The sequence below is a fragment of the Sitodiplosis mosellana genome, unplaced genomic scaffold (genome assembly GCF_009176505.1).
Source record: "Sitodiplosis mosellana isolate CC-2019 unplaced genomic scaffold, AAFC_SMos_1.0 Smas_scaffold_75, whole genome shotgun sequence".
Classification (NCBI taxonomy): Eukaryota; Metazoa; Arthropoda; class Insecta; order Diptera; family Cecidomyiidae; genus Sitodiplosis; species Sitodiplosis mosellana.
This window is the reverse complement of record NW_022595317.1, coordinates 76,620-89,037: the sequence shown is the minus strand read 5'-3', so window position 1 is coordinate 89,037 and position 12,418 is coordinate 76,620. Positions and strand designations below refer to the sequence as shown.

Below are 12,418 nucleotides of genomic sequence, written 5' to 3'. Positions count from 1 at the left end.
AAAAAAAAAAAAAGGTCCTCACTTTTGGAAATCGATTCTATCTAGTGTAAAACCAGTCTCCGAAAAAAGTGAGGACTAAAAAAAAAAAAAAGGTCCTCACTTTTGAAAATCGATTCTATCTAGTGTAAATTTTTCCAAATCGCTTGGGGGGGTCCACATTTTAGAATCCAGGGGGGGTAAAACCGGAATACCCCCCCCCCCCTTGCACACGTGTGAGGGGCTTCGATTGCAAATGCGAGAAATGCGAGCCAACGCGTGCACCATTCGACCGTGAACTGATCATATTGGACCCATGCTACAAGTCGATCTTTTTGCACTTCTACAGCGATCACCACTGGATGACATGGCTATGGAATTACTTAAAATGCAACAAACTCGGAAAAATAATCAAAAATCGACCGAATGGCGTTTGAAAGGAAACGAACTATTTCACCAAGAAGACTGGCCTGAAGCAACAACTTGCTACACCAAAAGCTTGTGTTATGCCGAAGTTGGTTCTGAAAACGTGGCGTTAGCATATTCGAATAGATCAGCATGTTTCTTGCACGCGATGAAGTTGAATGAAGCCTTGGTCGATATTGATCTTGCCTTAAAGGCAAATTTACCTGATCGCCTGCTACCGAAGCTGGAACAACGTAAAAAGGATACTTTGAACTTGATGTTAATGGTTGAGCGTAAAGATAGATTCGAACCGAAACTAAGTTACAAAGTTGACAAGAATTTCCCGTGCATGGCTAATGTCGTGGAGATAAAATACAACCAAGAATTTGGTCGTCATCTGGTTGCAAAGTGCGACATTCCAGTTGGGAAAACTGTTTTGGTAGAAAAGGATTTCCTTCGAATCAGGCGTGAACCGTCGGTCTGTAATTCATGTTCACAACAATGCCTGAATTGTATGGCTTGTCCCAACTGTCCCGATGCTATGTTTTGCGGTGTTGATTGCATGAATAACGATCAAATCCACAAATTGGAGTTCGGTACATTTTTCCCAAGTCTTCCACTTGAAAATAGATTTGTGATCAAATCAATTTTGTTCGCCATCACCAGTTTTCCTAACGTAGAGAGTTTGATGCAGTTTGTTGAAGTTGCACGGCTCGAAAAGCCCGAAACATTACCGAGATTTTTGAGCGATCCCAAGTCAAAGTATCATTTCTTCTTCAAACTTTCCACATCAGCACCGTATTCTCGTGCATTAATAGAAACCCACAAGCTGTATAAAACCTCCATGGACTTGCCGAAAGTAGGCAGTCTCTTCGATAGTGATCGAAAGATGCGTTTTCTTATGCATTTGACCATGCATCATATCCTAATTTACAACAGTAATGCATTTAAATCGGGAGATTCTAAGTATGTGGCCAATGTTACATCTCTTATGAATCATTCATGTGCTGCCAACGTTATCAGTTACCCTTTAAGAGGTTATGTAATCGGTGTGACAGGACGAACAATCAGAAAGGGTGAACAGCTTTTCATCAATTACTCGAAGGAACTCGATGGAATGCCGTCAAATGAACGAAAAGCAGAATTGAAATCTCGCCGGGGCTTTGATTGCAAATGCGAAAGATGCGAGCCAACGCGGGCACCAAACGATCGAAAACTGATTACGGCGGATCCATGTTACAAATACGTGGCCAAAAATCAACACATTGATATTTTACACAATCAAACTGAATCTGCCATCATCAAGAAGAAGTGCGTTGAATTTTTGAACAAATACGGACGCTCAGTATGGTCATTGGAAATCAAATTGGTTACCATTGTATACGCAAATCAATTAGCAAATACTTTATAAGCTGTTCAACAAATGTTGTTGCAACACTTCTTTTTTGTGTTTCGGTCGCAAAAATATTTTCACAAGCATCGGGATAACAAAATAACAAAAATCCAATGCACAAATATATATCAATCAAATCAAATTACCGAAAATAAATCTTTTAAATGTATCTTTTGAGTTTATAATAAAATTAACGGTTTTTCAATAAAATATCACAGAAAAATAAACCAAATTCCAAATTTTTTTCTTTGCATTTTTTTTCCTCTCAAGAGATGGCCTTTTGTAAAAATTCAAAAATAATCCGTTCTCGTTCGACTGTTAGAGGGCACATAAGAATGACAGAGATGGCATGAGCCGTACGAATTTCACATCACAACAATGCCGAAGTTGGCACCGAAAACGTGGCGTTAGCATATTCGAACCGATCAGCATGTTTCTTCCACGGGCTAATGTTGGATGAAGTCTTGATCGATATTGATCTTGCCATAAAGGCAAATCTACCTGATCGCCTGCTACCGAAGCTGGAACGGCGTAAAAATGAAAGTGTGAAACTGATGTGGATGGGTAAACGAAAGACAAAATTTGAACTGAAACTTAGCTACGAGGCCAACAAGAATTTCCCCTGCATGGCAAATGTCGTGGAGATAAAATATAACCGAGAATTCGGACGTCATCTGGTTGCGAAGTGCGACATCCCAGTTGGCCAAGTTGTTTTGATGGAAAACGACATTCTTCGTATCAGCGATGAGCCGTCAGTGTGCTATTCTTGTTTACGATTGGGCATGAATTGTATCGCCTGTCCAAAATGCCCCGATGTAATTTTTTGCAGCTTCGATTGCATGAATAACGATCGAATCCACAAATTGGAGTGCGGCACATTTTTTCCACACCTACAGCCTGAATGTAGAGTGATAATTAAAACACTATTTTTGGCCATCACCAGTTTCCCTGACGTGGACAGTCTGATGCAGTTTGTTGAAGGTGCCCTGCTAAAGAAGCCAGAAGCATTGCCGACGTCATTGAACGATCCCAAGTCAAAGTATCATTTCTTCTTCAAACTTTCAACATCAGCACCATATGATGATTCATTTCTCAAGGCAACGTACAATATTCATAAAATCTTGATGACTTTGCCGAAAGTCAGCTGTTTGTTCAGTATTGATCGCGAGAAGCGTTTCCTCATGCATTTGATTATGCATCATGTTTTAGTTTGCAACACGAACGTAATTGGAACTGGCAGTAATTCTATTGTGGGAACAGTTTCTTCTCTCATGAATCATTCGTGTGCTCCCAACATTTTCAATAGTCCTTTTAAAAGCGGATTATTTAGTGTGACTGGACGACCAATCAAAAGGGTGAACAGATTTTCGTCAATTACTTGGGCTTCAATGATATGTTATCGGATGAACGAAAAGCAAAATTGAAAGCTGACTGGGGTTTCGATTGCAAATGCGAAAAATGCGAGCCAGCGCGTGCACCAATCGACCGAGAGCTAATCAAATCGGATCCATGCTACAAGTACGTGGTCAATACTACCATTGATATAAGCAATCAACATCAATCGGTCAACATTCAAAAGGAGTGCATTGAATTTCTGAATAAGTACGGACGCTCAGCATGGTCATCGGAAATTGAATGGATTTTCAATAGATACACATACATGGTACAAAATTCTTTGTTTTACTCGAATGCGTTGTAATGTTGTGCATCATCTGGTTTTTGTGAACTATCGCATGAATATTTTCATACATCCAATGACAGATAGCTGAGGATATATGCTGAGCATAGAAACTCAGTAAGCTGAGATTGGGACATTTTGACTTTATGACGTGTAGTCCATATAAATGCATGATGAAATGCACGAAATTTTATGGGTGCCATCATGGGAGCATATATGCTCAGCTATCTATCATTGACTGTTTTCATAACCATCGAGGAAAAGAAAATAAGAAAAATTCAATGCACAAGTAAATATCGATCCGAAAATAAATCCCAATAGTAAGCCACATTTCCGAAAATAAATCGTATACGATTTTAAAAAGATCAATTAATACAAAACCATATATGTTAACCTATGGCTATGCATTTAAATTTGAATAAAGAGCCAAGAAAATAGACCGGAATATGTACCAATTTTGTACTTGAATGTTTTTCCATTTAAACAAAATTCTTCTCTTGGCATTTTTCCCTCTCGAGAAATAGCCTTTTGTAAGTATTGAAAAATAATCGATTCTCATTCACTGGTTAGAGAGCACATAAGAATGACAGAGACAGCATGAGCCATACGAGCACTGCTCACAACATTACTGTACATCGGCGTTTTACCAATACACACAATCAGATGCAGAGTTCGCCACGCAGAAGAATACTTCATGCAAATTGGTTCGTCGCTCGTGCGTATTGGTTCGAATTGATATACAATACATTGACAGTGCGAATGATATTGACGTTTATACTAACCTACAATCTGCTCCATTTGATTTTTTGGTCAACCAAAGGGCACAAACGTTCACGCTGTCGGCCTGCATTTCATATTCTTCATTTGCGTAAAAAAGTTTACTCGTCTTCGATTTTTTCTTCATTCAAGTAATAATCCAGATAGCTGCTACATTCCATTATATTCTGAAGGGGTTCGACGAAACACGGTATGTCAATTGAATTAAGAAAAAACAATTCAAGGAAAATAACCTAATTTTTAAGCAATGAATTATGCAATACGGTCAATTTTTTATAGAACTCATCAAAAATGGACAACTTATGGAAGAAGGAAACAGGGCGAGCTGATTACGTCAATCTTTTTTCAACTTCGAAAGAATCATCTGTCGACATGTTTGTTGAACTACTTAAAATGCAACAAACTCGAAAAGATAATCAGCAATCAACCGAATGGCGCTCGAAAGGAAACGAGTTTTTTCGACAAGAAAATTGGGAGGAATCATTGAAATGCTACAACAAAAGTTTGTGTTTTGCTGAAGTGGGCACCGAAAACGTGGCGTTAGCATATTCGAACCGATCAGCATGTTACTTTCATTTAAGGTTGTACAATCAAGTCTTGATCGATATTGAACTCGCCAAAAATGCGAAACTACCAGATCGCCTGCTGCCGAAGCTGGAACAGCGCAAGAATGAAAGTGAACTGATGAAGCAACTGATGCCGATGTTTAAGCGTGAGGAAAAATCCGAACCAAAACTAAGCTATGAAGCTGACAAGAATATTCCGTGCATGGCAAATGTCGTGGAGATAAAATACAACGAAAAATTCGGTCGTCATCTGATTGCTAAGTGCGATATTCCAGTTGGACAGACAGTTTTGGTGGAAAATGACATTCCTCGAATCAGGGATAAAACATCGGTGTGTTATACATGTTATCGATTGCACTTGAATTGTATGGCTTGTCCAAACTGTCCCGATGTTATGTTCTGCGGCGTTGATTGCATGAATCGCAATGAAACACACAAATTGGAGTGCGGCACATTTTTTCCACACATTCAGCTTGAAGGCAAAATGGTAATCAGAACACTATTGTTGGCCATCACCCGTTTTCTTGACGTGGACAAACTGATGCAGTTTGTTGAAGGTGCCCTGCTAAAGAAGCCAGAAGCATTGCCGACGTCATTGAACGATCCCAAGTCAAAGTATCATTTCTTCTTCAAACTTTCAACATCAGCACCATATGCAGAAGCTCTAGACGATGCACACCACTTTTATAAGATGGCCATGAATTTGCCAAAAGTCAGCAGTCTGTTTGAAAGTGCTCGAAAGAAGCGTTTCCTCATGCATTTGATTGCACACCATGCCGTTATTACAAAATGTAATGCGATTACAGCTGAAAGTCAAGTATACGTGGCCAACGTTTCATCATTGTTGAATCATTCGTGTGCTCCGAACATTATGAGTCATTGCGTCTCAAGCTTTGTATACGGTGAGACAAAACGACCAATCAAAAAGGGTGAGCAGCTTTTCTTCAATTACTCAATTACTTGGGCATCAACGATATGTCGTTAAATGAACGAAAAGCCGAATTGAATGCTTGGTGGGGATTCGATTGCAAATGCGAAAAATGCAAGCCAACACGGCCATTAATCGATCGAGACGTGATTATATCGGATCCGTGTTACAAGTACGTGGTTGAAAATCAAAACAATGTTCGTGACATTGATGTCATTCTGGAAAAATGTATTGCATTCCTCAACAAATACGGACATTCGGCATGGTCTTCGGAATTGGAGTTGATATCCAATATTTATGAAAAGACCTTAATTAAGGCTTATTTAATTTAATTTAATACTTTTTCATGTTTGATTTCATTGCCTCTTCTTATTTCTATCGCATCAATACGGTCGCTTCGTTAAGTATCAAATTAAGTGAATGAAAAAAAAAATGACAAGCAAACAATGTCAAGAAATGAGTCAACATTTTCGAAAATATTCAGCATGGATCAAACTCTTTAAAATTAAATAAAGAAACAAAACAAAGTTGTACCAGTTTTGTATTACATGAAAAAGAGGTCTTTTACTGATCTTTCTTGCAAGACTAAATCAAATTCGCTTATTTTTTCTCTTATTATGAGATAGTCCTTTGCATGAAATGAAGAGTAAGTATTATTTCAATTGTGATACATTCAAGTAAATTTAACAAATTGGGCCAACCAAAGCACAGGTTTAGGTAATAATTCTGGATGGAAACGACTTAAAATAATACCAAACGTAGAACGTGACGGATTTTGAACCAAGAAAACCTTGTGTGTTTTTAAATCAAATTCAAACACATAGGATAAATCATCCACATAAATTTGCAAGAGACTCATACAATAAATCACATGCAAACATCAATACAGAGAATACTATATTTTGATCATAGCCTGTCGTTACCATTGCAGAGTACATCAAGTGTAAGAGTAGTCGAATTTTATGAATCTGTTGAAAAAGGCTACAGTCAAAGTAACAGCTTTCGAAACAAAAAGTCCCAAACGCATGTACAATACTATAGGTACATGTGTTAGAATTACATGTATGTGTAGCGCGCCGGCTGATAATGCATACGACGCGAATAATAAGACGCATTGGTATGTGGTTGCGGCTATGCGCTCTACAATAGCCATATGAGCTGGTGTAAACGCTATCAAATTGAACATGTATTCACGAAATTGCGTTGTTCTTTGTAGTCAGACTTCATCGACGAAACGATTCAGTTGTGTTTGTGCTTTGAGAAAGGAGTGTCTAAGGAGTATTGTTGATGGATTAATTTCACCATAAAATGCAAATATTTGCGTTCGCTTGAAAAAAAAAAGTGGATTATTTTCATCAATTTAAGTGTTTAAATATGTAGAAAAACAGAAAAACCGAGGAAAACACTCATATTTTATTTCACTTGATATTGAACCATTCTTTGAAGCCAGCGAAATTTATTTGTTTCAAGTTACTTCAGTGGCGAAAATATTTCCATGTACATTTTATACTTGAACGTGATTGGAAAATAGACAATTATAATGGAATTTAGTTTAAAAGACAATTTGTTCATATTCTTCAAGACATACATTCAGTTGTCCCTCTAGAGCAAAAGTGTCATTTGTGTCGCAGACAAAAAACCGCAAACCGACGCAACGTGACGCGACTCGATTCAGACACCAATACCAACACATGGGTGTCAGTTATTCAGTGCAAAAACGATAAACCCTAGAAATCAACCGGATAACCGGTAACGTTTCAAGGTCAGAAGTCCAGTCACTGGGACTCTAGTACATATTTTAGAAGTGAATTAATTTATGGTATGTCAACTAAATTATGAAAAACCATTGAAGAAAAAACCTTTTTTTCGACGAAATGCAAAATTTTACAATACGGTCAATTTATTACAGAACCCATCAAAAATGGACAACTTATGGAAGAAGGAAAAAGTACAGGGTAATTACGTCGATCTGTTTGCATCTGTGAAGAATCCGTATTTCGATATATATCTTCAATCGGTCAAAGCGCAACACACTCGGAAAAACAATCAGAAATCGACTGAATGGCGCTCGAAAGGAAACGAACTATTCCGCCAAGAAAACTGGCTCGAAGCAGCAATTTGCTACATTAAAAGTTTGTGTTTTGCTGAAGTTGGCACAGAAAACGTTGCATTAGCATATTCAAACCGATCGGCATGTTATTTTCACATGAGGTTGTATAATGAAGTCTTGATGGACATTGAACTCGCCAAAAACGCAAATCTACCTGATCGCCTGCTGCCGAAGCTGGAACAGCGTAAAAAAGAAAGTAAACTGATGTCGATGCTTGAGCTTAAAGAGGAATTCCAACCGAGACTAAGTTACAAAGCTGATCGGAATATTCCGTGTATGGCAAATGTCGTGGAGATTAAATACAACGAGAAATTCGGTCGTCATCTAATTGCAAAGTCAGACATTCCAGTTGGGAAAATTGTTTTGGTGGAAAATGATATTCCTCGAATCAGGGATGAACCATCGGTGTGTCATTCATGTTTACGATTATGTATGAATTGTATGGCTTGTCCAAACTGTCCCGATGTTGTATTTTGTAGCGTTGATTGCATGAATAACGATCAAATTCACAAATTTGAGTGCGGTACATTTTTTCCACACTTACAGCCTCAAGGTAGGATTTATATCAAAATACTGTTGTTAGCCACCACCAGTTTCCCCGATGTGGACAGTCTGATGCAGTTTGTTGAAAGTGCATTGCTCGAACAGCCCGAAACATTACCGACATCATTAAACGATCCCAAGTCAAAGTATAATTTCTTCCTCAAACTTTCAACATCAGCACCGTATGCTCAGGCATTAACAGAAGCTCACAAGGTTTATAAAATCATGATGGATTTGCCAAAAGTAAGCGGTCTGTTCGATAGTGCTCGAAAGAAGCGTTTTCTTATGCATTTGGTCATGCATCATATCCTAGTGTACAACAGTAATGCATTTAAATTGGGAGATTCTCAGTATGTGGCCACAGTTTCTTCGCTTATGAATCATTCATGTGCTCCCAATATAATCAGTTGTGCTTTAAAAAACTATGTAATCGGTATGACAGGACGACCAATCAGAAAGGGTGAACAGCTTTTTAACAATTACTCATTGGAACTCTGTGGAAAGCCATCAAATGAACGAAAAGCAGAATTAAAATCTCGTTGGGGTTTCGATTGCAAATGCGAAAGATGCGAACCGACGCGTGCACCAATCGATCGGAAGATGACCACATCGGATCCATGTTACAAGTACGTGGTCAAAAATCAACAAATTGTAGATGTACGCAATCAAACTGAATCGGCCATCATTAAGAAGAAGTGCATTGAATTTTTGAACAAATACGGACGCTCAGCATGGTCACCGGAAATTGAATTGGTTTTCAATGTATTCGCAGATTATTTTGCAAATGCTTTGTAATGTGTTGCAAGTTGCAACACTTATTTTTTTGTGTTACTTCCATCGCATGAATATTTTCAAAGGAATTGAAAAAAAAAAATTAAAAAGAAAAAAAACGATGCAGAAAACGAATCAGCAGAATAAAAGAGTAAATAGAATAAATAATAGAATAATCCTTTGAAAAATCTCAATCAATACAAAACTTTACGGGATGGCCCACTCGAAGTGTAAACGAAATAAATCTTCAGAACTTTTTTTCCTAATAAATATTTTTTGATGACCAATCGATCGAGACCTAATTACATCGGATTTGTGTAGGCTATTTTAGTTTAATGCTTTTCACGTTTAATTCTTATTCCCTTTTCTTACTTCTATCGCATCAATATTTTCGTTTCGTCAAGTATAAAATTAAGTGAACAGAAAAATAGTAAGCAATCAATGTCAAACAAATCAACGTTTTTGAAAATGATCATCTCGATCAAACTCTTTAAATCTAAATAAAGAAACAAAACAAAGTTGTACCAGTTTTGTATTACATTGAAAAAGCGTTCTTTTACTGATATATTTTTCTTGCAAGACTACATCAAATTCGCATATTTTTCTCTTATTGTGAGATAGCAATTTGCATGTAATGAAGAGTAAGTATTTTTTGAGCTGTGATATGTTCAAGTGAATTTAATGAATTAGGGCATCCAAAGCACAGGTTTAGGTAAGAATTCTGGATAAAAATGACTTGAAATAATACGTAATGTAGAACGTAAATTACCCGCCTGATTTTTAACCAAGAAAAACTTGTTTGTTTCTAAATCAAATTCAAATACATAGGCTAAATAATCCACATAGATTTGCAGCAGACTCCTACTCATCTCTATGTCGCTAAGAAGCCAAAGGCTTCATCACAAGAGAGTGCATTTTTTTCTATTAAAACTTAAGTCTATATCAAAAGTAGGTAAGCAAACATAATGTTTATTCACTTTGTCGTAAAGGTCGATGCCTTTTCTTCGTCTTTGCAATTATACGATTTTTTTTAATTGTTATTTTTCCAAAAATATTTTCACTTTTCACAGAAAACTAACAATTTATTCGTGTTTTACAGAAATTGCGTCTGACTTTTCAAATAAGTCATTTGAAATGACTGAAAAAAACTAAAAAAAACTGCTCACACTTGAGACATAAGAGGCATATACATATTATACAATGCAAAAGATCAAGCATGAATGATTTTTTTATTTGTTTCGTCCTCACACATTTAGATCATAGCGTGTTGTGTGTGTTTCTCTCAGAAGTGTTATGGAGAGTGTATCAAGTGTAGAAGAAGTGGTTGACTATGAATCTGTTGAAAAAAAAGTCGCAGTAACAATAACTTTCGATTATTATCGCACTCAACTCAATGATTTTTCAAGAAAGCGAAACAGTTTGAGAATAGCATTCCGTTAGTGGTGACATCACATTGGGTAAATGTTGAAAAAAGCAACGCTCCTGACCAATTTTCATGCAACATCAGTAAGTTTTTGTTCAGACGCTATAAATAAGAACGTATTAAACGAAATCAGTGAATAAACCGACACCAGAGTAGACGCGTTATAAATTATCACTTGGTTAATTTTCGGCTCCGCTTCGTTTATTTTCTCTTTGATTTGAATCAGTTACTGCCTGTAAACAATAGAATGTATTCTTCCGCTTACAATTTTTGACTGCGGCAATTTTGTTTACAAACAAACAAAAAACGCACTGAGTTTCGGTCGTGTGTGAGTAAGCGGAGTCGAAAAGACCCATACGCATTCATGTATCATATATGTTCTGTACATTCATGTGTAAGAGCTACATGTATGTAGCCGGCATGCGACGCGACCAATATGATACATTAGTATGTGGTTGCGGCCTTCCACTCCGCAACAGCCATATGAGCTGGTCACTAACGCCATTAAATTGAACATGTATTCGGGCCCTTGCGTTGTTCGTTGTAGTCGGGCTTCATCAACGAAACGATTCAGTTGTGTTTGTGCTTTGAGAAAGAAGTGTCTAAGAAGTATTGTTGATGGATTAATTCCACCATAAGACGCAATTATTTGTGTTCGTTTGGGAAAAAGTGGATTATTTTCATCAATTCATGTGCTTAAATATGTGAAAAAATAGAAAAACAATCATTTTAAATCGAATCATTCCTTAAATAAAAAAAACTTTATGTGTTTCGAGTGAATTTAGCGGCGAAAGAATTTATATATACATTTTATACTTGAATATGATTAGAAAATAGACAAATTATTGTGAAATTCAGTTTGAATGACAATTTGTGCACATTTTTCAAAACATACATTCGGTCGTCTCTCTAGCCCAAAAGTTTTATTTGTGTCGCATACGAAAAACGCAACTGTGAACTACTTTTTTATATTCGCGACGCGACTCAGACACCATTACCAACGACATAGGTGTCAGACACTCGGTGCAATAAACCTTCTAGAAACGAACCGGTATCATTTCAAGCTCAAAAATTCAGTGTTCGAAAGTGGATGAATTTAGTGACTTTGTGTGGTTATCACGTTTGTTTGAAGCTAAATTTGAACTTCTACATCGACAAAGACAGGACTTCAATCGATTCAGAATTGAAACTGAAGTAAGTCAACATAAAATTATATCTGGAAATAAAATTAGGACCATGAAATTTCATTTGAATTTGGATTAATAAGGGAGAGTCATTTTACTTTGTATTCACTATTGATTCGCTGTTCTCGGCCTAACAATACATCTATTGTGTGTTTGAAAAAACCACTTATGGTATAGAATTGTATATACAATACGAATAAACATATTAATTGCTTGGACTGGAAATGTATTTTTTCACAAAGAGAACTGGAGAGAACGCCGAAATATGGATAACATGTTACTACACGCCTGGTTTTGTTTAGATTACGTTATCCATATGTCATGTCTTTCAATTCGTTCCACTACACACACAAAGAAAAGGGTCTTTAAGAACAAATAAACAGAGAAATGTCAATTCAGCTGAATGAAACAGTTTCAAAACCGATAATTAATTCTCATGATTTCTTTTGATTTTATTTAACATTTCTCAGCATTTCTTTTCGTTCTTTTTCTGTTACCGGAACAAATTCAGTTGATGGCAACGCATTTGTTCCGAATAAAACACTTTAGTTCATATATAGAAACGGAGTTAAGAGTTACCTCTCGGATTGATATGGTTTTGAACGGGTTTTAGGATAAAAAAATATTATTGTTGTTCGGTTCGTGGATGCGAGCATGTATGCTA

General features: G+C 36.8%; 3 protein-coding genes across 3 annotated transcripts; all 3 read left to right on the top strand.

Moving 5' to 3' along the window:
* The first annotated feature begins 292 nt into the window (after positions 1–292).
* Positions 293–1,792, top strand: LOC129570715 (SET domain-containing protein 3-like). The gene has a single exon (XM_055450420.1). The coding sequence runs from the start codon at positions 293–295 to the stop codon at positions 1,790–1,792; it is 1,500 nt and encodes a 499-aa protein (XP_055306395.1).
* A 2,421-nt stretch (positions 1,793–4,213) lies between these two features.
* On the top strand, positions 4,214–6,279 carry LOC129570713 (SET and MYND domain-containing protein 4-like). The gene is made up of 2 exons (XM_055450418.1): positions 4,214–4,419; positions 4,509–6,279. The coding sequence occupies exon 2, from the start codon at positions 4,521–4,523 to the stop codon at positions 5,778–5,780; it is 1,260 nt and encodes a 419-aa protein (XP_055306393.1). The 5' UTR covers positions 4,214–4,419; positions 4,509–4,520; the 3' UTR covers positions 5,781–6,279.
* A 656-nt stretch (positions 6,280–6,935) lies between these two features.
* LOC129570711 (SET and MYND domain-containing protein 4-like) lies at positions 6,936–9,665 on the top strand. The gene is made up of 2 exons (XM_055450417.1): positions 6,936–7,542; positions 7,633–9,665. Exons 1-2 carry the CDS (start codon positions 7,540–7,542, stop codon positions 9,169–9,171), a joined length of 1,542 nt encoding a protein of 513 aa, XP_055306392.1. The 5' UTR covers positions 6,936–7,539; the 3' UTR covers positions 9,172–9,665.
* The last annotated feature ends 2,753 nt before the right edge of the window (positions 9,666–12,418 follow it).

What these genes read in the sequence shown, in the direction of transcription:
- LOC129570715 (XM_055450420.1), top strand. Translation starts at nt 293, where the DNA reads ATGCTACAAGTCGATCTTTTTGCACTTCTACAGCGATCACCACTGGAT.
- LOC129570713 (XM_055450418.1), top strand. Translation starts at nt 4,521, where the DNA reads ATGGACAACTTATGGAAGAAGGAAACAGGGCGAGCTGATTACGTCAAT.